The sequence below is a fragment of the Myripristis murdjan genome, chromosome 15, assembly GCF_902150065.1.
Source record: "Myripristis murdjan chromosome 15, fMyrMur1.1, whole genome shotgun sequence".
Lineage (NCBI taxonomy): Eukaryota > Metazoa > Chordata > Actinopteri > Holocentriformes > Holocentridae > Myripristis > Myripristis murdjan.
Genome location: NC_043994.1, coordinates 28222480 through 28246412, shown reverse-complemented (window position 1 = coordinate 28246412; position 23933 = coordinate 28222480). Strand labels below are relative to the sequence as shown.

General features: G+C 42.0%; 1 protein-coding gene across 1 annotated transcript in view; it reads left to right on the top strand.

Moving 5' to 3' along the window:
- The window catches only part of plekhh2 (pleckstrin homology domain containing, family H (with MyTH4 domain) member 2), a 51332-nt gene that overhangs the window by 16220 nt on the left and 11179 nt on the right, over window positions 1-23933 (top strand). The window contains exons 3-20 of the mRNA XM_030071387.1: window positions 6276-6338; window positions 6459-6608; window positions 7112-7195; window positions 7388-7469; window positions 8313-8504; window positions 9107-10071; window positions 11053-11128; window positions 11238-11332; window positions 12565-12724; window positions 13840-13976; window positions 15149-15262; window positions 15721-15807; window positions 16837-16995; window positions 17983-18063; window positions 18589-18768; window positions 20919-21027; window positions 22484-22596; window positions 23335-23514. Of these exons, the coding sequence (XP_029927247.1) occupies window positions 6276-6338; window positions 6459-6608; window positions 7112-7195; window positions 7388-7469; window positions 8313-8504; window positions 9107-10071; window positions 11053-11128; window positions 11238-11332; window positions 12565-12724; window positions 13840-13976; window positions 15149-15262; window positions 15721-15807; window positions 16837-16995; window positions 17983-18063; window positions 18589-18768; window positions 20919-21027; window positions 22484-22596; window positions 23335-23514 (3027 nt within the window). The remainder of the gene's footprint in view (window positions 1-6275; window positions 6339-6458; window positions 6609-7111; window positions 7196-7387; window positions 7470-8312; window positions 8505-9106; window positions 10072-11052; window positions 11129-11237; window positions 11333-12564; window positions 12725-13839; window positions 13977-15148; window positions 15263-15720; window positions 15808-16836; window positions 16996-17982; window positions 18064-18588; window positions 18769-20918; window positions 21028-22483; window positions 22597-23334; window positions 23515-23933) is intronic.

Below are 23933 nucleotides of genomic sequence, written 5' to 3'. Positions count from 1 at the left end.
TGTGTGTGTGTGTGTGTGAGTGTGTGTGTCGTCTCCAGCTGTAGCCAGCAGTATACATGCTCTGTAATTAACGTTCTATTCTCTGGCTGATGCTATATCTGTGTGTTGAGAGGCAGATGTGGTTTGTCGTTTGTGGTGCAGCGTAGGATGAGCGATGTATGAAGAGCCTCTCTAAGCGGAGAGAGAGAGAGTGTGTGTGTGTGTGTGTGAGAGAGAGAGAGAGAGAGAGAGAGGGAGAGAGAGCGAGCGATGCATTAATCATTTTCATGTCTGTTTTAGATCAGAGTACAACCTTCGGTCCAGTTGGCAAAAAGGTTTAGTGACAGTGAAAGTGAGACAGAGTGAAGCAAACTGGTGCAAAGAAGATCACTGTCGCCTTTTTCAAAGTAAATCACTGGTTTTTAAGGTCTTTAGTCTTGATTCTGTTCAGTGTATAGAGGAGAGAAAACACAAAAAAACCCCTCAGAAAAACAGATAATACAGGGCAGGTGAAATTTTAGGTGATTTTATGGGATTGTGTGTGATCCGATCGTGCCTTTGAAGCAGTAAGTGAAACGTCCAGAAGCACAAGAATTGGATTTTGTTCGCTCTGATATCAACCAGATGCTGTAGTTTGGTCCAGATTCTACAGACAGATGTTCAGTGTGTGTGTGAGGCGTGCAGCTTGACATGAGTACACGCTTCTTCCCGATTCTTCCAAAGATTTCCCGCTGAAACGACAAGTGGAACGGTAGCCGCAGCAGAGAAACGGCCCCCGCTTCCAGTTTCAGAGTGGAAGTGCAGTGGAAACAGTGAGTGGGTCTGTCAGGGTGTGTCTGCTTTTTGGACCTGACGGGGCTGGATCCCGTTCAGCTCGCCTGCTGGATTCAAACAGAAACAGGGGGAAAGCCGACCCAAAACCGCCCTCGCTGTGATGTAAAACCTGAGGAAATTTAGCAAAGTCGCTGAGATGATACAGACATGATGAAGTGACTGGGCCGCAGAATAATGGACTCGGCATGTGTGTGTGTTTGCATATAAACATGTAAAATTTTTTGTTACTCCGAAATAATAAATAATACATTTTTAGGGGCATTTTGGGTCATTTCCAGGGCAATTTTATGTAGAGCCTTTGGCCGTTGTCACAGGCTGTGTCCTCACAAAATTGGATGAATTTGAAAAGGTGCTTGTTTGGTCCTCTCTACACCACATTTTTCTCTCTACATTTTCAGATCGTTTTCCAAAAGACACTGAAACATCCCGACACGTGCAAAGGTCCCGGTCGAATCTTGCAAAGGCGTCCTGCTCATGCTCAATACTAGACTACAGCCAGCAGTTTCAAAAAAGCTCCATTTTCCTCGTTCACACTACAACCGTGGACCGGTGTTTTCAGATGTACACACCTTGGAGTGCATTTTGAAGAAGTTTTCGTAGGTGGAAAACACCGGCTTTGTGTGGACGGAAGTCGTGCTTTGAGATTTGCCGGCTGAAGAAGAAGATGAAGATAGATACTTTATTCATCCCGAAGGAAATTCACAGTTTCCAGCAGTATCCACAGAGTACAAGATTAAGTAAATCAAAAATAAAGAATAAGTAAATCAAAAATAAAGAATAAAGAATACAGCTGACCCTCGAGATCTAAAGATCTAAGTACCAATGTGCAAAAAACAATGTGCAAAAAACCAATAAAACCAGTGTGCATCGAACAGATAATAAATAAATAAATAGCGCCCAGATGATAAATAGATGATAAAAAGCCAATAAAACCAGTGTGCATCGATGTATAACAGATGATAAATAGCAGTTTAAACAGCAGGTGAAGATCCATAGTCAGGTAGCACACGGATACAGATCAGGTACAGTTTAACAAACTAGAAACAAACTAAACTAAACTAATAAAAAACAAAAAAAAAAACGCGGACATACACGGAGCTGCTGAAAAGGCTGCCACTCGCGTCGGCGCCGGAACCGGAACTCTGCATCCACATGATAGATTGATGATAGATTATTGATCCCAAACTGGGAAATTCACACGTTACAGCAGCATCATCAATAAAAACATTAAGAAAAAAAAAAAAAAAAAAAAAATTACCATTAAAATTAAAAGTATATACAATAGAGACTAAATATGCAAAATATATACTCTAAAGACAATGAGGGCTAAGTATATACAATAAAGTAGCCTAAGAATATGAGGTGTTTAAGTGTTGAAATGTAAGAAATGTAAGATATACCGATGAAATAATAAATATGGAAAATGAAATATACAGATAGTAGATGGTATGGCACAGTGTAAGCTTGAAACCATGGAACCAGGAAAACCAAGTGGCAGAACCCGACGCCCGGTACTGGGATTCGGCAACTGTCCGACTTGATTTGGCCCCATGGAATCACCACATGGAATCACATGGAATCATACACTGGTAGAGTATCAGTGAATCAGGTGCCGCTGCTGGATTTTTTCAGAATAAAAACCCTCAGATAGCTAATCCGGTCAGCGATGCTGGAGGTGAGACAGAGGCGACCGGGTCCGGCAGCCTAGCTGTACCGGCCACTTTGCAAATGCCCATGCTGACCTAAATCCAGAGCTTCAACTGAGGGAAATAAAGAGAGTGAGCTGTTTATTTACAGGAGTATTTAACTGAACCAGCCATCCAACTCCCAAGTGCAGTTTTACATTTTTATGGGCATGTTGCTCCAAGCCCGCATTACTTTATGTCCCTAGAGTGCAACATGTCTACAGCTATTAGCATTTAAATATTTTGCTGGTTTATTTCTGTGCAGCCCTTCATCTGTTAATCTGACAATGAGAACGGCCATAAGGCTATTTTCTGAATGCCAGATTTCTGCAGATGTGTTTTTTAAAAGTGCGAGCAGAGTGTGATGCACACACTTGCACCTCCATCCGTAAATCTGCCGGTGAAGACTCTGCATCTTTATTTACTTGCTGTGTAATTTTCATTATGCTCAGTAATTACATCTTACATTATTTCCGGTGCTTGTCTTATTCTTAGCTACATCCTATTCTCTGCTTGTGGCGGCGGGCCGGTTTCCCCATGGGGATCATTAAAGTTTCCTCTAATCTAATCTAATTTCTATGTGTGTGTGTGTGTGTGTGTGTGTATACTTGTGTGCGCATGTGTACATCGCGTACCATTCTAACCGTCGTGGTAATGTAATTGCTACACAGATAATTTCCATAGACATTCCTACATATTTTCCTCCAAAAAAGCTGTTGAGGTTTGCAGAGAGTTTCCTCAGAAGACGCTGGCCTCCCTGCCGCTTCCGCCGCTTTGAGCCCAGGAATTTCGGAGGAATGTTGCTCATAAAGTCATCTCTCCCCTGCATTCCCCCGGGGTTTTCCATCCCCGTGTGTGTGTGTGTGTTGGCATAAGTGTTGGTGTCTGTCTGTTTGAGCGTGCACAGGTGTGTGTGTGTGTGTCTGTGTGAAAGTTTCGTGACCTGTCTGTGTGTCTGCAGTTTTAACACCCTCCCAGCAGGTTCCACACACTCGGTGCCAGTCGGAGCGCACACAGAGAGCTGCTTGTGCGTCACAGAGGCGACACCTGAGACGCTGCAGGTGCTCTGTCTCGCACGCTCACGTCAGAAAATCATCACCAAATTAGTTTTGAGACATCAGCCTCTCTTACAGTCCAGTCATTTTATGAAAAAACCTAGGACAAATTGCAAGAGAAGCAAACTCAACTGATTTTGTATCCTCAGTTTGTCCTGAGTGAGGGGAAAAAAAGTCCCAAGAAATCCCATTGGTGGAAAGTTTGAAAATCACCTATTTATGACCACATATTACCAAAAAACACTGTTTTTAACACACAGGGGAAAGGGGTTCAAAATTTTACTTTCAGATATCACTATAAATATTCACAAGATGATTACACACACAAAGACAAGAAAAAAAGTCAATTACAAGTTCTTTGAATTATTCTGTTTACACATGCATATCACACATTATCTGATTTGATATGCGCTAATAAGGAATATGAGGAATAAATGCCAGAAGAGACATTTAAACAGTGAATTAAAAGGTTACTATATAACAGTGAATTAAAAGGTTACTGTATATATAGTAACCTTTTAATTCACTGTTTAAATATCTGTTCTGGGATTTATTCCTGATATTCCTTATTAGCGCATATCAAATCAGATAATGTGTGATATGCATGTGTAAACAGAATAATTCAAAGAACTTGTAATTGACTTTTTTTCTTGTCTTTGTGTGTGTAATCAACTTGTGACTTCATTCATTCATTCATTCATCTTCTAAACCGCTTATCCTCACTAGGGTCGCGGGGGGGTGCTGGAGCCTATCCCAGCGCACATAGGGCGAAGGCAGTGAAACACCCTGGACAGGTCGCCAGTCCATCACAGGGCAGACAGACAAACACTGACATTCACACACACAGTCATACCTAGGGGCAATTTAGCTTCTCCAATTCACCTGACCTGCATGTCTTTGGACGGTGGGAGGAAACCGGAGTGCCCGGAGGAAACCCACGCAGACACGGGGAGAACATGCAAACTCCACACAGAAAGGACCTTGGGTGGAAATCGAACCCAGGACCTTCTCACTGTGAGGCGACAGTGCTAACCACTGCACCACCGTGCCGCCCCAACTTGTGACTTTTTATAGTGATATCTGAAAGTCAAATGTTGAACCCCTTTCCCCTGTGTGTTAAAAAGGGTGTTTTTTGGTATTATATGGTCATATAGAGGTGATTTTCAAAACTTTCCACCAATGGGATTTTTTGGGACTTTTTTTCCCCTCACTCAGGACAAACTGAGGATCCAAAATCAGTTGAGTTTGCTTCTCTTGCAATTTGTCCTAGGTTGACCCCAATTTTGGCCTTAAATTACTGGACTATTAGAGCTGAATGCTGCACAGGTTTTTTTTTTACAGCAGCAGACGATGGAAAAATCATTTGTAACTTGTTTACCGTCTTCAAAGACAAAATAAACCCACCAAGGAGGAACACGGACAAACAGCATGCTCAGGAAGCAGCGAGGTTTATGGGAAATGTGGTTCTAATTTGGAGAAACACCAGCACTAACAAGACTTGACCATCACTTTATTTAGCAGCGCTATACAGCCTCTTTAAACACCTCTGCCGTGTCATTATTTGCCAGAGGAGTATGTAATTATTGCTGTTTGAAGATCAAATTAAACTTTAACGATCTTGTTGGGAAATCTGGGTCATTTCAGCAGTGAAGAGTAACAGGATACCACACAAACAACAGGATGGAAATGTGAGTTCAGTAAATGAAATTCAGAATAAAGGGATTGGAAGGCCTGACTTCAAAAGTACAAAGATAAACAAAAGCACATAATGAGCGGGTGAACACAGAGTGGCTGTATATAATGACTGTATGTACATGCATAATATAATAATTTCCATTGTTCTGCATGTATATACTGTAGATATGCAGCCCTCAATATGCTGCTCAATATGCGCTGTTTATTTTTGCTCGTTTGAAGCGTCAGCAAATGTTTTGACGTCGCTTCCAGTTATATCCTGTGCTGCTTTCCCCCCCGCTGTGTTTTGACATGGCCATTCAGACATAACAACTATGAATAATGAATGTATAGCGTCATGACATTGTGCAAAAATGTTAGAAGTGGTTGCTGCATCTGAAAAACGATCTGCCCGGCTCCCTGTTTCTTCACCCGCCAGCTCTTTTGTTGGGGGTATTTGAGAGCTTTAGCGGACAACACAGCCCAAATGAAAACACACCGTCTTCATGTACCTCGCTTCTGAATCAAAACATTCTTCCCAGGCGCAAAATGTGAAAAATCTGCAACAAAAAAAACCTGAAAGCATCTGAGTGCGGCAGCTTTATCTTGACTGGCGTTCTCATTATGTGGAGCATGCAGCTTTCTCCTTTATGTGTGTGTGTGTGTGTGTGTGTGTGTGTGTGTGTGTGTGTGTGTGTGCGTTCGGGCTGATATTTCACCTCTGTGGCTGCACAAACAGTTTAGTCATCAGAGCCTGAGGGACACGACGGGTTCATTTCAGGTCACACAGTACAGGTGAAGAGTGTGTTATGATATGCTGTATGTGTGTGTAGTCTTTATTCCTTTTTTTTTTTATATATATATATATACAAATACTACTACTACTAATAATAATAATAATGATAATAAAAGGAATAAATGTACAGGAAGGCATGAAACAGGAAGAGTAAAACACAAGAGGGAAAAATAAAGAAATAGGACATATTAAAAAGAAAAATGATTCGAAATTAATAAAATAAAATAAAATAAAATTGTTCTCTTCTCCCAGATTCAGCAGCTGGAGGCGCAGGTGATCGATGCGGAGAAACGGGCCTTCACAGCTCAGCAGCAGGTAAAGATCAGAGAAAAAAAAGGTGTCTGCATGCGAGGATGAGTGTGTGATTGTGTCGGTGAGAGTGTAAACATGCTGACAACATGATGACGTGTGTGTGTGTGTGTGTGTTTATTTCAGGTGCAGTGGATGGAGGAGAAGCTGAAGGCTGCGGACGGCCCGTCTGGAGACTCGGAGGTGCGCTTGTTTCGTCGCTGTCAGGAGCTGCAGGCGCTTGTGCAGGAGAAGGAGGAGGCCGTCGCTCTGCTGGAGCAGCAGCTGGAGGAGCAGGTTTGCACTGACACCTGCACATCTGACAAAACAGGAAAAAATGGAAAGGACTGCACCAGAGGAAGCCCTTTTGTCGACACAAACATGCACTAAACCGTAATTACACCTACAGAGAAAACCATCCGTACTGAGAGCCTGAACTCCAACAGCAACAATCCCTGGATATCTTCCAAACTGTTGTGGCTTTGCAGAGTTATTTAGTTTTTCCTCTTAAATTTAAAGGAATATTCTTCCTGGAAAATGAGCTATTTGGTCAGCTTACCGTTGTTGGTTAATGTTAGCAGGTGCAAGTCCAGTTTTTAGGATGCTGATTTGCATATATACACACTTTTGTGATGATGCCAAGTTGGCTTGCATCATACTTTAAAAATGCACAGTGTGCTAAGAGGTTACCATAAACTTTAGGGAATATGTTGTTGATAAAATAAAAAAAAATACATTTGCCAGTATTTCGATGGAATTACACTAAAGGGATCAAGCTGATGTCGATCTCCTCTCCACAGAAACAGATCCGACTTCAGGACGCCAAAACAGTGGAGGAGAAAGCTGCGAAGATCAAAGAATGGGTGATGCTGAAGCTGTCAGAGGTATTTTGAATAAATGACGCAGTTCGATATGAAAGTGCCCACACTGAATCAAACGGCGTGTGGACCTCTAAAACTTCAAACTTAACAAAACTCACATGGTAGTGAAACAGATCAAATTATAAAATCTTATCATCGAAGCATTTCCTGTGTATTCAGTGGCTGTTTGATGTTAAAACATGTTGTGCTCCTCAGTTTGAGGTGGAGAACGCTGCGCTGAGAGAAACCAACAAGCAGCAGGAGGCTCAGATTCTGGAGCTACAGAAACAAGTGCAGGGTAAGGACGCTGAGAATCCTGAGCCGACCGTGAAGGCATCCTCGCTCATTTTTGTTGGCGTGCAGTTCATGTTGAAGCCACAATCCAGCGGCCCGGATAACACGCTCTCCTAAAACAACTAGAAGCTCTCCTCGACACGTAGGCTTTCACTTCAGGCTAAGTGGTTCACCGCAGATTTCACTCCTTACTGCTGTTTTTTTGCTTTGAGGTGATTTAAAGATTTATTCCTAATGAAGAGCGTGGTACAAATAAAATGTCTCACTACCCATAGTAGCCATCATAGTCTTAGAATCAGAATCAGAAATAGAAACTGGGTCAGTTTCAGCTGCTTAAATTCTCAAGAGAAGAATTAAATTACAAGTAATAGAAAAAGAAGTAAGAAATAGAAAAATATGTGCAATATTACAGCAATAAATACAGAAATAAGAAACTGAGCATATGTAAAAAGCATACCTATAACCAATATATATACACAGAGATATTGCACTGCTGAATTGTTGTTACTAGCCCAAGCTAATTTTGGACCCCTGTCCATATTCCCTAGTAGTCATAGTAAGTAAGTAATTGTAGTAATACTGATCATAATGATAGTAGAAGTCACACTACTGTAATAACTGCATTATCGATAGCAGTATTTGTACAATAGAAAATAACAATGGTAGTAATAGAGAGTAAATTAGATGGAATGAAGCTTTTATTATCCCAAAAAGGAAAAAGGGTAAAGGTAGTTTTAGTAATAAGAGTGCATTATTTGTGTTTATTATTGCCATAACACAGAGACACACATGAAGTGTGTATAACCGTTAAAAAAAATGTGTTGCTGTGTCGATGTTTGCACGTCAGCCTTGGAGCAGAGGTGTGGAGGAGGAGGCGGAGGTCTGGCCCGGCCGGGGGAGGCCCAGCGCCTCAGCAGCCTGACCTTCGGCTGTTTCCAGGTGAGGGGGAAGAGCCCGCAGGTGCTGACTGGACCGGCGCCCTCCCAGAGGACCCTCAGCACCCAGCCCGAGGGAGAGACCGAGGGTGCAGACAAAACTGGTGAGACCCTGGGGCGACACATGGATCCACAGTTATGGATCTAGCAGCCTAAATGGTAGAAAAGCTGATTCCCTGCACAGACTAGGAAAATCTTATTTAGGAACGCTCAAGGAAACTTCAGATGCTCGCCAGTGCAGAAGTTGAAGGTTGTCTCTTTAAACACTCGGGCACTCTGTTGCCTCTATTATTCCCAAAGCCTCAAGTCCTGCATCTACAAGAACTACCACAGCTGTACATCTAGATTTCATGATCTTTAGCCTGGATTTACATCTTAGCACCAAACTTTATCCAAGTGCTTTTGCAGTCAAACGGGGTAAAAATTAAATTGATTTAAAAAAATTCAAGAGCATTACATCTCATTGCATCTTAATTCACTCTCTGAGTTAAAGTAATTAAAGTTATTAGCAAGAACTTAACACAGAAAAAGTGCTTGGAAAACCCCATTTTGAAGAATATCATAACTTTATACCTTAAACCATTTCTGATCATCTGTGTTCTCTGATTAAAACACACTGTAGCTCCAAACTGTCGACTTTCTTCAGAAGCTGGAAGAGGCGTAGGACAGAGCTTCATGAGTGTTTGCATGTTGTTTGCCTCCACAGAGAAGAGCAGCAGGCCGACCGCCGTCTCCTCTGGGACGGCCGGCGGCGTCCAGAGACCGGCGCAGCTCGGCCCTCCTGACTCTCTGGACGACGACAGTGCGTCTGAGAGCATCGGTGACAGCGTGCGTGGAGCGGAGTCTCGCGGTGTGTCCTCGGTGCTCTCCAGCGCCGCCTCTGAGGGAGAGGCGGGAGTGTGTGAGGGCGTGGGCGGAGGAGGTGTGTGCGCCCTCCAGTTCAGCCGGCCTGGCAGCGAAACCTACCTGACGGCCTCGGACGACAGCAGCTCTCTGTTCGATGACGACATGCAGCGGACGGAGCGGCCCCGCTTCAGCCTGCGGGGGCTGACTGACGGGGCGCTGGGGGGCGATAAGGAGGAGGAGGGGGTGGAGGGACAGGAGGCCAAGCTGGAGGACTGCACCTCCGAGGAGCTTAACAAACGTTTCCAGTCGCACAGACTCGACTCCTCGTCGTCCTCCAGCGAGCCCAACACCCCCAGCCCCGTCCTCGCGACGGCCCTCACTCCCAAACGACCCAACCCGCCCCAGGACCCCAGAGATACCCCCGCCTCGCCCAAGCAGCCCCGCCTGCGGACGCCCGCGGGCTTCGGGGTGATGAGCGTCGCCCTGGCCAAGAAGCACCTCAGCCAGCCGCCGGTCAGCAACGAGGCGGCCCACGGACGAACACGCAACGCCCTCAGCATGCTGCGCCCCGTCCGGCCCCAGGAGACCGACCTGGATCTGGATCACGACCAGGACCAGGACCAGGAGGCCGGCATGGAAACGGGCAGGGACACCCCCCCGCAGGTCGCTCCCAGCTCACAAGCTCTGCCCACCTTGCCGTCCTTGCCAGCCTCACCCGTCCCGCCTGAACCTGGGACAGAGGACGGCTCCGAAAATCCAGACGGTGGCAGCTCAGCGCCGGGCAACAAGCCTCCCACCCCGCCTCTACACCGGCTGCCCTCCTGGGTAAGACCATCCATCGATCCATTTAAGCATGTAGAGTCAAACCTTTAAATATTTATACTTTACTTGTCTGGATGAGCCATTTTTTGTGCCATCATCCAATATCCCAAAGTCCCAGTGGGTTTAATTCCCACTGACTTTTGAACAGTCCCACCCCTGCAACCATCCCATCAAGCACAGCTGAGTTTCTCTCCTTAAAGCAAGAATCCACATCATCCTTTCGATGATATCCGACATCATGTGCTCTGGATTTGATTTTCTGACCAGCTAACGCATGAATGCCGTGCTGTTTGGCAGGAAATTTTTGAATGAACAGCAGTCATTTGGGTCACCTGACTCGGGGAGTGAATGATGGTTGTTAGAGTCACAAGGGGTCACAAGTGAATGGTTCAATTGCCTGGGAAGGGATGACAGAAGATATTTGGTGTAAAATGAATGGTTGAAAATGGATTCAAACATCTAAAAATGTATGGTATGCCTTTGAAAATGATCAGTAGTAATGTGAAGCATTTATGAATTGTAGAAAATGGCCTAATAAAAATAACAAAAAAAAAAAAAAAACACATAACTAATAATAAAAATCTGATATAGGCCAAATATATGAGGATGCAGCTGTTGAGGTGTTCATTGAGTTCTGTGTTTGGCATTGAGCTCATAGTTAGTGCTGCTGTTGGACTGGACTGCATTTTACTGACAGGTGTTTCCAATATTCTGTCCCTCACATTGTATATAAATAGGGAGGACAAAAAATTAGAAACACCTCTCAGTATAATGTAGTCCAGGACAAGACCTCTGCAAACTAGAACTACAATAATAAACATAGAATTTAATCTACACATTCTCCAACAAAAACTGAACATTATTAACTTTGTTTAAAAGTAGAATTTATGGCAGAGCTGTTGCATTAGACTGGACAGGTGGAGCTGATAAGTGTGTGTGTGTGACTTCAGAGTGATAACTGCTCTCGGTGTGTTTTCTCCTCAGGAAAGTCGTATCTACGCCGTGGCCAAGTCAGGAATCAGACTGTCAGAGACGTCCTGTGCAGACTCTGCCAGTAAAGGTAAGACACCATCATCGGATGTACCAGCTTAATATTACTGCCCTGTTGGCTCAGTTCCAGTTGTACAGGTGTGTTTGATTGGTGAACTGAGGCGTCGTCTTGATTTCAGACCCCTCCCTCCAGTCCTCCTACCCTGCCTTTGTACTCTACACATCCCTCATCTATAAAAACATGACTACACCTGTTTACACTACTCTGAAGGGGGTAAGTAAGAACTCGATCTGCAAATCAGCAGTGAATTTATTCTAAACATCTGGTTTTTGTTTTTCATTTATGCATGATGATGTTAACTGCGCTGACTTTAACATAAAAATATAAAATAAAGTATATTATATATCAGTGGTTTTAGCAGGTTTAGTCTGCTGTCACTTCACTGTAAAATGCTTTGAAATGACACTGTAACTCTGTAACAGAGGAACTGGTGCAGGTATATCTATACCCATATACTTACACAATATATAATACCATACTGTTACTGCTTCTGTTATTTAAACTATTGGTAATAATAATAGAAATAATAATAATGTAGCTTACATACAGTACAGGCCAAAAGTTTGGACACACCTTCTCATTCAATGCGTTTTCTTTATTTTCATGACTATTTACATTGTAGATTCTCACTGAAGGAATCAAAACTATGAATGAACACATGTGGAGTTATGTACTTAACAAAAAAAGGTGAAATAACTGAAAACATGCTTTATATTCTAGTTTCTTCAAAATAGCCACCCTTTGCTCTGATTACTGCTTTGCACACTCTTGGCATTCTCTCCATGAGCTTCAAGAGGTAGTCACCTGAAATGGTTTTCACTTCACAGGTGTGCCTTATCAGGGTTAATTAGTGGAATTTCTTGCTTTATCAATGGGGTTGGGACCATCAGTTGTGTTGTGCAGAAGTCAGGTTACTACACAGCCGACAGCCCTATTGGACAACTGTTAAAATTCATATTATGGCAAGAGCCAATCAGCTAACTAAAGAAAAACGAGTGGCCATCATTACCTTAAGAAATGAAGGTCATAACTCCACATGTGTTCATTCATAGTTTTGATTCCTTCAGTTAGAATCTACAATGTAAATAGTCATGAAAATAAAGAAAATGCATTGAATGAGAAGGTGTGTCCAAACTTTTGGCCGGTACTGTATATTGTACATAAATACAGAAATAAATTAATGAATGAATAAACATATACATAAATAGAGCGGGTAAAACATTAATTTAAGGTAGATTTAAGTTGAGCAGTCAATGTTGTAGTTATAATATAGGAACAAGACTTGTATAAACTACAAACCACAAGGGGGCAAATAAGTTCCCGATGCCAAGGGGACAAAAGCTGAACCTTAGAGGCTCCAGTGATGAGCCGCTGGACCCCTAAAGGTGTAATCGTGTGGTTTATTTATTTTCTGAGAGTGTTTGTTGCCCCCTCTGGACGGACAGAAGGCCACTCTGCTGAGCAGCAGCCCGTTCTCCGAGGACTCGTCCAGCTCCGAGGAGTCATCCAGCTCAGGAGAGGAGGAGGGCTCCTTCTGCAGCTCGCACACCTCCTCCAGCTCCCGCAAGGACAGCAGCCCGGGCAGCCCACGCTCCCTCAAGAGAGGTACACACACACACACACACACTCACACACACAACTGGAAGGTTGCTGGTTTGAATTTCCAGGCCCTGCTGTGAGGCTAAATGACCTTGAAAAAGGCAACAAACCCCCAATGTGAAAATCACTGTGATCGAGATTTATAGTCTGTCTGTGGCGAGTTTATAGTGATCTTATTGTAGTTTATGGTGTGTTTTTTATTTTCTTGCGGCATTATCATAGCATTCCTGTAATTCTTCTAGCTATAGTTAAATTTAGCAGTTTCGCTGTGATATTTGTCTGGGATCCTCCTAAAATTTATGACAGGATTATAATAGTTCTTTTTCATACAGGAGCATTAGAAGTCTGGTGTGTGTTAAAGCGAGCATGTGTACTCAGTTTTCATTAGGTAAATACCTTTTTTTCAGACCTGCATTGGTACATAAAAAGCAGATTTGGACACACATGGGCAAACCTGGGCAGGGATTTTTTTTTTTTTTTTTTTTTTTTTTTTTTACCCACCTGCCATAGGAGCTGGTCTAATCCAGATTTCACCAACCGCTTTTATTATTTTACCAGAAGAAAATGTTTTTAAGATGAAAAAGTTGCAGTGCCTGCCAAGCTGGTGGGTTGGATGGAAAAACTGACCAGCCACCATGAAAGATTTATATTTAGTATCTGGCTTTCTGCTGGCGCTGATTTCCCACTATGGGCACGGCTACTTCACATCCACAGAATAACCTTATTTTAAATCCAAACACTGCGGATACACACATGTGAGCGTTCAATCAGCAAATCCGTTAAAACTACATTAAAAGCCATCACTTTTTATGATGTGGGCATTAAGAGGGAAAATCAGGTCAGCTTTAAACTTTTACAGTACTTGAGAAAATCACGCTGTAAAAATCTCTTTATTGAGCGCTGCAGTATGCATTTAATGAAGCCAAGCATAATGTGTATTATGTGAAAATGTAACTATACTTCACTATAAATCTTCACACCCTTATCTGTGAACATTCACACTCCCACAGGTCTGTGCTTTGCTGTTTCTGATGAAGTTTTAGTCTTTGCCACACACACATGCACCAAGTTGTTGTTGATGCTCACATGCGGCATTGATTCAGACCAGCTGTCTCCCACAGCCGTGTCCATGTCCTCCATGACGTCCGAGAGCGACTACGCCATCCCCCCCGATGCCTACTCCACCGACACCGAGTGCTCTGAACCCGAGCAGAAACTGCCCAAGACCTGCTCGTCTGCCAGCGACAACGGCAAGAGTGTGAGACTGCACTCCCTTACGTTAACAAAAAAAACAAAAAACTATACTAAACCTTTATATATATAGATTATAGATTTGCCCACTTGTCAAGATGCATTTTAAAAGAATACTCCAATATTTTGGGCAAAATACACTTTTTCTGACTTACACACAGTGAGACAGGATGTTCAGGACCATTTTCCCCAGGTGAAAATGTTAAACCTTCCTATACCTTTAACGGTGCGTGGATCACTACGCTAGATGGAAGGATACATGTGTTCAGCGGTTATAGTTCCACCACTTAACGTCTCCTTTTTTGTTTTAAAAAATCCTAAGGCATGTATTTCAAACACACGTGTTCCACTGTGTAAACAAGACTGGCTCAGAGTTGCTGTAAGGTTTATTTTTTTTCACTTTGACAGAGCCGGGCTAACGACTCCTATAGACTTTAAGTCTTTATGCTAAGCTAACACGAAATGCTACCCATAGGAACTGGACATACAGAGGTGAAAATGGTATCAAACAAAATTGTCTCAGGGGATATTTTGCCCAAAACATTGGTTTTTTTTTTCTTAAAGTGCTGTGGAGATTCAAGTTAAAGTTCAAGTTTAGCTTTACTCTCATTTCATTTGTATAAATTTACATGCATGCACCTAAATACCAACATCATCCATGTGTGGTTAGCCTGTCTGAAAAAAGGACAAAATGAGCAGCTCTAAATCTTAAATGATATGCGGCTAATTCTGGTATTTCTGCGTAGATCGGTAAAAAATTACACGAAATGTGATATTAAAAATGCTGTACTGCTTTTAAGTGGTAGGATCTACTTTCTTTATCTCCACAAGAAGTGAATGTGGTAGATTGATGAAAGGCTTAAAAAAAAAAAACCTACGCGGCGGATGGATATGAAAACATAAACCCGGCTACATCAGCTTTATTAAGTGCATAATGTTTAATTTCCCATTTATATTAATCTACAGGCCACTTTAAAACATTTTTTTTAACTCAAATGTCAGTCTTGTTCTTGCTGATGGTCTATTATTACTTGAAATAGTAAAGGCGACCACTGTGTCAATTTTGAATACTCAGCAGAAGCTTGATATTTCAGTGTGTTATCAGTGTGTTATCAGTGTGTTATCAGTGTGCTATCAGTGTGTTATCAGTGTGTTATCCTCGCTCGCTGTGTGTGTTAGGAGCCGATGGAGAAGTCGGGCTACCTGCTGAAGATGGTGAAGACCTGGAAGAAAACCTGGAAGAGACGCTGGTTTGTCCTCAAAGACGGGGAGCTGCTCTACTACAAGTCACCAGTGGGTTTCATAAGAGGATGGTTACACATTTGTTGCCGCTTGTGTGGAAAACACAGAACCGCATAACTCAATTTAAAACATAAAATATCTTTTAAAAACTCAGGCCTGCACACAAGTTGTGTGGTTTGCGCCCGAGTCTAAGCCAGAGCTGTCAGATGAACAATAAGTCTCGTATATCAGCATGTTAAGTTGTTGTTGTTGCTGTTGTTTCTTATTTTCGGTGACATTTCAATTCCAGACCGTTATCCGTGCTCTGAGCGCTGCAGATCGACTGTAGGCTCCTTAAACTACTCAAACATTGGAGTTGAGGATAAGATGAAGGGAGGATGTGATGTGTGAAGAGATGAATTCACCCTGTTAGACCGTTTTTGTTTTTTTGTTCAGCATCACTGACAGACGAGTGACGGACAGGGGCTCCTGTCTCAGCCGCTGTTAAACTTTATTCCCTGTTGCCGCAGAGCGACGTGATCCGGAGGCCTCAGGGTCAGATCGAGGTCAACGCCACCAGCAGCATCGCCCGCGGGGACGGCAAGCAAGTCCTTCAGGTACTCAGCCACCGCTCGGAAATGAAGACTTTCACCGCAAAATGAAATTTCTACCACTATTAATTTTACTATAACATTATTTCTGTTGTTAAAGTCAAACATATCTCGGTCACAGGACTTTTCCAGAGATGGCAGACGTATCATTCTGAATTAGTCAAGTCACTTTTATTTCTATAGCACATTGAAAAACAACAGCAGTGGACCCACAGTGCTTTACAATCGTGGCAGAAGGGTGTACAATACAAAAGCACATTATTAAAGAGTAGTACATAAAAGCCAAGATTAAAATGGAAAATACATTGAAGAGGAAAAAAAGGTTAAATCAAACTCAAGTATGAAAATAAGAAATTAAAACCAGAAAAAAACTGAATAAAACCATCAACAGATTAAAACTCAATGAGAGGACATGAGAGATGATTTAAGAATGGACTTGACAAAAAAAAAAACATTGAGCTGAACTAAAAGCAAGAGGGAAAAAAAGTTTATACATTTATGAAATAATGCACAGAACACCCAGATATTTTATATTTTTGACGTAACGGTTCAGATGCAAAAAAGGCCAACGTTGGGTTTGAATATCTCACTCAGTATCAGCGTGATGAAGCTTCACTGAAGGACTGTACAAAATAGATACAGATTATGTTGCAACACTTATGAATGGGATGAAAAAAAAATGTGTTTTTTTTAACTTTGAAGATACGAAATTGTGCAGAAATCAGGGTGCCAACAAAATACTGTTGAGCAATGAGTGTCAAATAAAATTTTTGATAATATAAGGCATAATGAATAATTATTTATATGATGCAATCCATAGCCAGTGGATGGTATATGGGAGAGGTTTTTGTTTTTTTTTATGTTTTCAGCACTGAACTTAGTGATTTTTTCCAGTCTGTAGTTTCAAAAAGAATAGTATATAGGGAAATTGTCATATAGATTATAGACTGTGCAGTGATGTGTAGGATGTGCTGCAGATTCTTCCCACATCAAGTCTTTTTTTTTATGAGGTGTTTTTTCTGCTGCTGTGTGCAGATTGTGACGGGGAAGCGAGTTTACTACCTGAAGGCCGACTCGCCCAACCTGCTGGAGGAGTGGCTGCGGGTGCTGCAGAGCGTCCTGAGGGTGAAGGCCGCCAGCCCACTCTTCACCCAGCCGGACATTCGGCCCGGCATGAAGGGGTTGCTCATCAAGGTGCCCACATCACTGACACTCACCAAACACTGCACTTCTGCTCACAGCACAGATATTAAATTTAAGATATGTTTTGTGGAAATCGAAACCAACAAAAAAGTGTCCCTGTAATGTTACGTGCGATAAAAATGTGCTTTTAACCCCTTAATGTTCTGATGAGCCGACCAGCTGACTTTCAGAGGCTGTAGAAGTCTCAGTTTTAAAGTTATCATATGAAACTAGAAACTAGACAACCTAAGGAATCCACTGATGTCAAGTATGTCACGCTGGGTTGTTGGCAAGGCGGCTAAATATAATATAATAAAATATAATAATAAACAGACCATTTTTTTAAACTTGACGTCACTGTATAACATGACCTATTGTGACCTCTGGGATGATCACAGCCTCATGAAGCTCTACAGCCACAAACTGGAGACCTGTGGCGTTCAGAGGTCTGGTTTTCCACGTTTACTGACAATAAGGCGGGAGTTTGAGACATTTCCAGAACACAATGTTCGCCATCCACTCGCCAAAAAAAATGCAGTTCTTACAGAAATCTGCAAATGTCAAAACTTTTTGACACCAACTCAAAACATGAATTTTTCTGTGGTGTTCTTCAAGGTCTTGGTGTTGTAATTTGGTATTTTGGAGGGATTTTTGACTTTTTTTTAATTAATTTTTGAGTCAAAATAGTTACATTTTGCACCAAATCTGTGTAATAAAGGGTTTCAACGACAAAAATTGCTGCAACAAATTATGACACAGAATATGACAGTGATAACTTGACTCATGATGCTGAGCTGCATCTCAAATCAATCTTCAGGGTCCCAGCTTTCAGATGATGTTTACCATTTCTATTTGGCATCTACTGTTGACTTTTTATTTCCCCCTGCAGATCCCATGCCCCCCTCCCCATCTCCCCGTGTTAAAATGGGTCTAAAACGGTAATAGCTCACTAATGAAGGAAGAACTACACTGATAACTTTCTTTTTGTTTCTGTCTCAGGTGAAACATGGCTACTCTAAACGGGTGTGGTGCGCTCTGATCGGTAAAACGCTCTACTACTTCCGCAGCCAAGAGGACAAGGTACAAAAAAAAAAAAAAAAACAGAATTCGACAGTGCTCTCAGTACAGAAAATAAACATGCAAAAAAAAAGCACAATGCTGCTGAACACCTTGCTGCTCCATAACATGTTACAAAAAATGTTTAAAAGACCATTTAATTGCACACACACACACACACACACACAAACACACACATTCATCCATCTAACAGTCATACATACTCACTCTCATTTTCTGCTTTTATTTTGATATTATTACTGTTATTGTTGTTTTTAGTATATAGTTTTTGTTACCCTTTGTCATTTTTTGCATTGTGTAATATTGTTAAATGTTAAAGCTTTGCATAAGTCCACTGGGTTTTGTATATTATTTGCTCTCTTCATATTTATCGTGCAAAATAAAACCTCTGCCCTCATGAAATCTTTTAAAAACCCTGAGGCGAGTTTAAGAAATTCATGTAAGTTCAGTTTCTGGAGATGCTGAAGTTGTTTTTAGCTGCCGTTACGCTTTCAGATGAGTCAGCAGAAAAGGTTTGTGTGTTCTCAGTTCCCGCTGGGTCAGATCAAGCTGTGGGAGGCCCGGGTGGAGGAGGTGGACCGGTCCCGGGACTCTGACGAGGACCTGAAGGCGTGTGGGCGGGGCTTACAGGCAGCACACTTTACCATCGCAATCCACCCGCAGGAGCAAGGACCCACCTACCTGCTCATCGAGTCCCGCCACGAAAAGGTCAGCAGCTCTCAGGCCTGTCGGTGGTGGCTAATTCCTGACATCTACTGTTTTTAAGGTTTAAAGATTAAATTCATCTCGTGGCAAAACATATACAACATATAAATAGGGGTGGGTGATGTGGACAAAATGAAATATCACAATATGTTTGACCAAATACCGCGCAATATCGACATTGTGACGATATTGTGGGATGACTGTCGGTGTTTTTATAAGATATTTAAATCATTAGGAATCATTAGCATTGGTGGATATGAACAGAACAGCTACAGTAATCCAATAAGTTCAGAAAATGTCATCTCCTTACTGTGCTGCAGCCTTTAAAACCAGGAAAAGACAACAGTTTTTTTTATTACATCAGATATTATGATATCCAAAATCCCAGACGATATCCGGTATCATCACAGTATCGATATAATATCAATATATCGTCCAGCCCTGAATAATAGGAAATAAAATTAATCTTTCAGTGGTTCGTCTTACTTGAATTTCATGAAGAAAGTGGTAATATACAATTTCCTTATTCCAACATTTTTGATGCGCTGCACTTCCCAGATTTTCTGTTGATGGAGTTTTGTGTCTGTAGGTGGCGCTCTTTTCTTTGTGTTGTCCTCTCTGCTCAACCATGGAGGCTCTCTCTGTTCCTATTCACTACCCAGGTCTTCTTTTGTCTATGTGTTCTCAAAAAAAAAAAAAAAAAATGGACACATAAACGCATCACTTCCTGTGTGGCGGGGGATTTTTGCTCTGGGAAAGAGTTACCAAACTCCAAAGCTGCATCACAAAAGCGCACGACTAAACAGCTCCTACCACAAACTCATTTCCACAGAATGATATTTTGGAAGTTAGTGTGATGGAAACTGAGTGGAAATGATGCAACACGTCAGCTGACCTCAGTGTCCTGTGAACAACTTCAAATTTCAAAAAACAAATAGCACACAAATACCAAAAAAACACGCATTGCAACTGATATTTCTGTTTATTTTGTTTTTTTATGAACTTCTCATTTACTGAGCTCAGTTGAATGTGTGTGTGTGTGTGTGTGTGTGTGTGTGTGTGTCGATGCTCTTGAGTTACTGCATTTTCTTACTTTGAGTTTGAAGTCGCTTTATGGCGTTTAGAAGAGCAGGTATTAAAGTTTTTCAAGTTTTTTTTCTATAGTAACGTCCAGACATTATTCTCTGGTAAAAAAAAAAAAAAAAAAACAGCAAAACAAAACAAAAAACAAACATGTTCCAGTTGAATTCAGCCAAAACCAAAAGATTTACTGGTGGAACATCACAAAAGACGCAGCTTCACAGCCGGCTCGTACGGCCGTAATTCAAATTCATTGTCAGCTGCCACTTTAAATTGAACTCATCTGTGCTTGTCCTTTCATCTGGCACTAAATCGGAGCGTCTGCGCTGCAGCTTCATGTTTGGTTTCTCCGTCTGCAGCCAGAGGCTTCTCAACAAAAAAACGTGAGTGTTGTTTCAGAAAACACTCACGGCTTCAGAGGCTTTAAAAATAGCGCTGAGATACTTCAGCATACATTAGGGCAGCAGAAACAGCCATCATTTAAAAGCTGGTGCCCGGGACTCAAACTCCAATGCACAAATATGTAATTTACTGAGAACTTTATATTGGAAACTATAAATGAATCAGTGAAATACAGATTTTTTTTCATCAGAACCACTTGTGCACGCCTGTTTTTTTTTGTTTTTTTTAACTTCAATTCAATATTTTTTTCTCAGTATGCACTTATACCAATGTGCATTTTTTCTAATAACAAATAACAGTTTGATCAGATCTTTTACATTAGCAATCAAACTGTTCTATGCAGATGTAATAATCTGAGTTTTCAAACATAAAGTGACTTAAAGGGGCAGGAATGTTGTTGTCAAGAGGAAATTCATTTTAGTCTTCAGCTTAGTCTTTTTGGGATATATCTCTTTAAGAGTATCAAAATCTTAATTGTGTACATAATCCTGTATAGTAACAGCAAAGTCATGTAAGTTGCATTAAAATTAAATAAATCCAACAAGTAATATTTAATCCATTAATCAGAAATGTACAAAATGCACGAGACGGTTTGTGGAGAGCCTCGGCGGTCGCTGCAGTTGGTCGTATTTGCCTCGACGTCGCTGACGCTGGTGTGTGTTGGTCTGCAGGAGTCGTGGCTGTATCATCTGTCGGTGGCAGCGGGCACCACGGTGGGCAAAGTGGGCACCGAGTTCGAACAGCTGGTGGGAAAACTCTTCCAACTGGACGGAGACCCGAGTGAGTTTTTTTTTTCTTTCTTTCTTTCCCACAAGCTGTTTCCACTGTCTTTCTTTCTGCTGTAACTAACTGCACTCTGCCTCATATTTCCATTTACAACTAACCAGTTTCATTCAATTCAGGAAAAACACCAAAAAGTGCCGCGAGCAAAACTTCTGTCTGTATGAAAGTGGCACTAACATCTCTGATAATCCCTTCAGTAAATTAGACATTAATAGACAAGTTAATGCTCACACTGAATGCTTTCTTTGATTGGAATTATTCTTTCTGCATGTTTGCCCACGTGAAAAACAATAAACAAGGACATTATGGCACTTTTCTCTTGACATTTTTTCCCGTTCACATGCTTTGATTCATGTCCGAGCTGAAAAGCAGCAGCAGTCACACGAGCCTGGGAAACTGTGGCCGACTCTGATCATGTTTTCCAGAAACAGTATGAATTCATGCCGTTTGGGAGAAGGAACGGGCCACAATCAAGTTACTGAGAAATAATACGACACTGGGGGAATCCTGCGTTATCGAATCATCTCATTAAATCATTGTTTTATTTATATTTGCATACATGTGTGGTGTTAATGTATGATATTTATTGATCCTCCAGCCATGAGAAATCGCTGTGCAGATCAAAAATGCTGACCCTGAACACACATCTCAAATCTTTTCATTAGAGTGTTTATGTAAAGGCACACTATGTAATTTTAGGCCACTAGATGGTGCTAAAACATCCCAAAAACTGATGTGGACAGCAGTAGCCGCTGTGCACAGACACTTCATTTATCGTTGTTAGGGTGTATGTTTTATCACCACAACACGACTTATGTTTGCACATTATAAATGCTTAAAAGAGCTTTATTTAAGAACTTTATTACCTTCTTTTTTTTTTTCATTTTACATTTTTAGTATCTTTTTTTTTTCTTTTTCTCTGTGTTTTTAAATGTCCTTGTATGCCTCATGCAAAGCACCTTGACTTGGTGCTGTGTGTGAAATGTGTTATACAAATACACTTGCATTTTACCTTTGCTAACACCATTCTCTACTGACTAGTGCTGCCTGGCATCAGCCTGGCTATGTGTGTGTGTGTGTGTGTGTGTGTGTGTGTGTGTTGGGATGGGGGTTACTCTTGAGCCCGCCCCCTGCTGTGTAAAGACCATTATCACGTCTGAACAAGGAAAATAAACCATCTTGTACCTTTAAGCCAAGCATCCATCAGTTTTTTCTAATCAGAAAGAATTCATTCAGAATCATAAAACAGTCTGCATATCACCATAGTAGCTGCAGTGGAGATTAAATTATATGTAATGATGAAAATTTGATCTTTAAAAATTAATTATTGCCTCCTCTCTCTCTCTCTCTCTCTCTCTCTCTCTCTCTCTCTCTCTCTCTCTCTCTCTCTCTCCCTCCCTCCCTCCCTCCCTCTCTCTCCCTCTCTCTCTCTCTCTCTCTCTCTCTCTGTCAGACTCTCAGATTTGGCGACATCCCACGTTGTGTTTCAGTAAGGAGGGTCTGTCATCTCCTCTCACCACGCTGCCTTCACAAGCCCTGCAGACAGAGGCCATTAAACTCTTCAAGGTACACACACATACACACACACACACACACACATACACACACACACACACACACACATATGCACACACATGCAAATATAAGAACAAATGGAAAGCCCTTAAAAGGTTTAAAAGGTATTTGTTTCCCCCGTAAAGCCCAGAAAGGCCCTTATCCCAGATATAAACGCTGATTTTCGAGCAGTACCTGAACGGTTGTCGGCTGTAAAATTTTGCAGTTTTATCCAGATCCAGAAACACTTTTGAACCTGTAACCACATCGCTTCTAAATACTGTATCATAAGAAAGTTGTGACTTGCTGTTGCTGAAATAGAGGCTTACTGAGGGGCAGACGCAGCCTTGACATGTACGAACCCAGTGAACCAGAGAGCAACAAGTCAGAGATGGTCACTGTAATTTAACGCGCCATGGAGGAAGGAGGAAATTCTCGTTTGTGTTTTGGACTGTACTGCATGCGTTTGTGCTGAAGAGACTCCGCTCGGTGAAAACCTGAGATGGGGCTAAGGGAGGAAAACATCTAATTACATGACGAGGCTTTCCTCCATGTGGGAAAACTGCTCCTCTTTTTCTAAACCGTCACAAACAGCGCGGCCGCTGTGCAGAATGCATTCCCATAGGTCTCAGTGTCATAACTCATTCCTCTCCCTTTGTCTGTTTACCTCCATCTTCCTCGGTCTGTAACCTCCTCCACCGCCGCCTCCCTCTCCTCCTCCTCCTCCTCCTCTTCCTCACCTCTCCTCAGACTTGTCAGCTCTTCATCAACGTGGCCATCGACGCCCCGGCCATCGACTACCACGTGTCGCTGGCCCAGAGTGCTTTGCAGGTGTGTCTGGCCCACCCCGAGCTCCAGAACGAGTTCTTCTGTCAGCTCATCAAGCAGACCCGCCGCCGGCAGCCCCAGGGCCAGCCGGGACCCCTGCAGGTACGCACCGCCGCCAGATGGGGGCAGCACCGGCATGTGTTATTCATAGAGATCATATAGAAGTTGTGATGCCTGGGCTACAGGTGCAGAGTGTCTGGAAAACTCTGGAGGGAAAGTGCAAGATACACGAGTATCACGGCTGTTTGGGAGAAACGAGGGATCCAAGTTGCTTCAAAAATCTGTTAAGCTTTTATTACACTTTATTTGATTTTGATAGTCAAACTGCATCCCTGTGACTTGGATCACTCATTTTTCATTAATTAACAGAAGAGTTTTTTATTCATTTATTTATTTTATTTTGTAAAAGTCAAAAAGAACAACCAACATGAAAATCTTTGTATAAGATGCTATGAACCGTTCCAGTCTCACATCTGGTATCAAGTCATACACAACTTCATCTTCAGACTAAAAAGTGACTT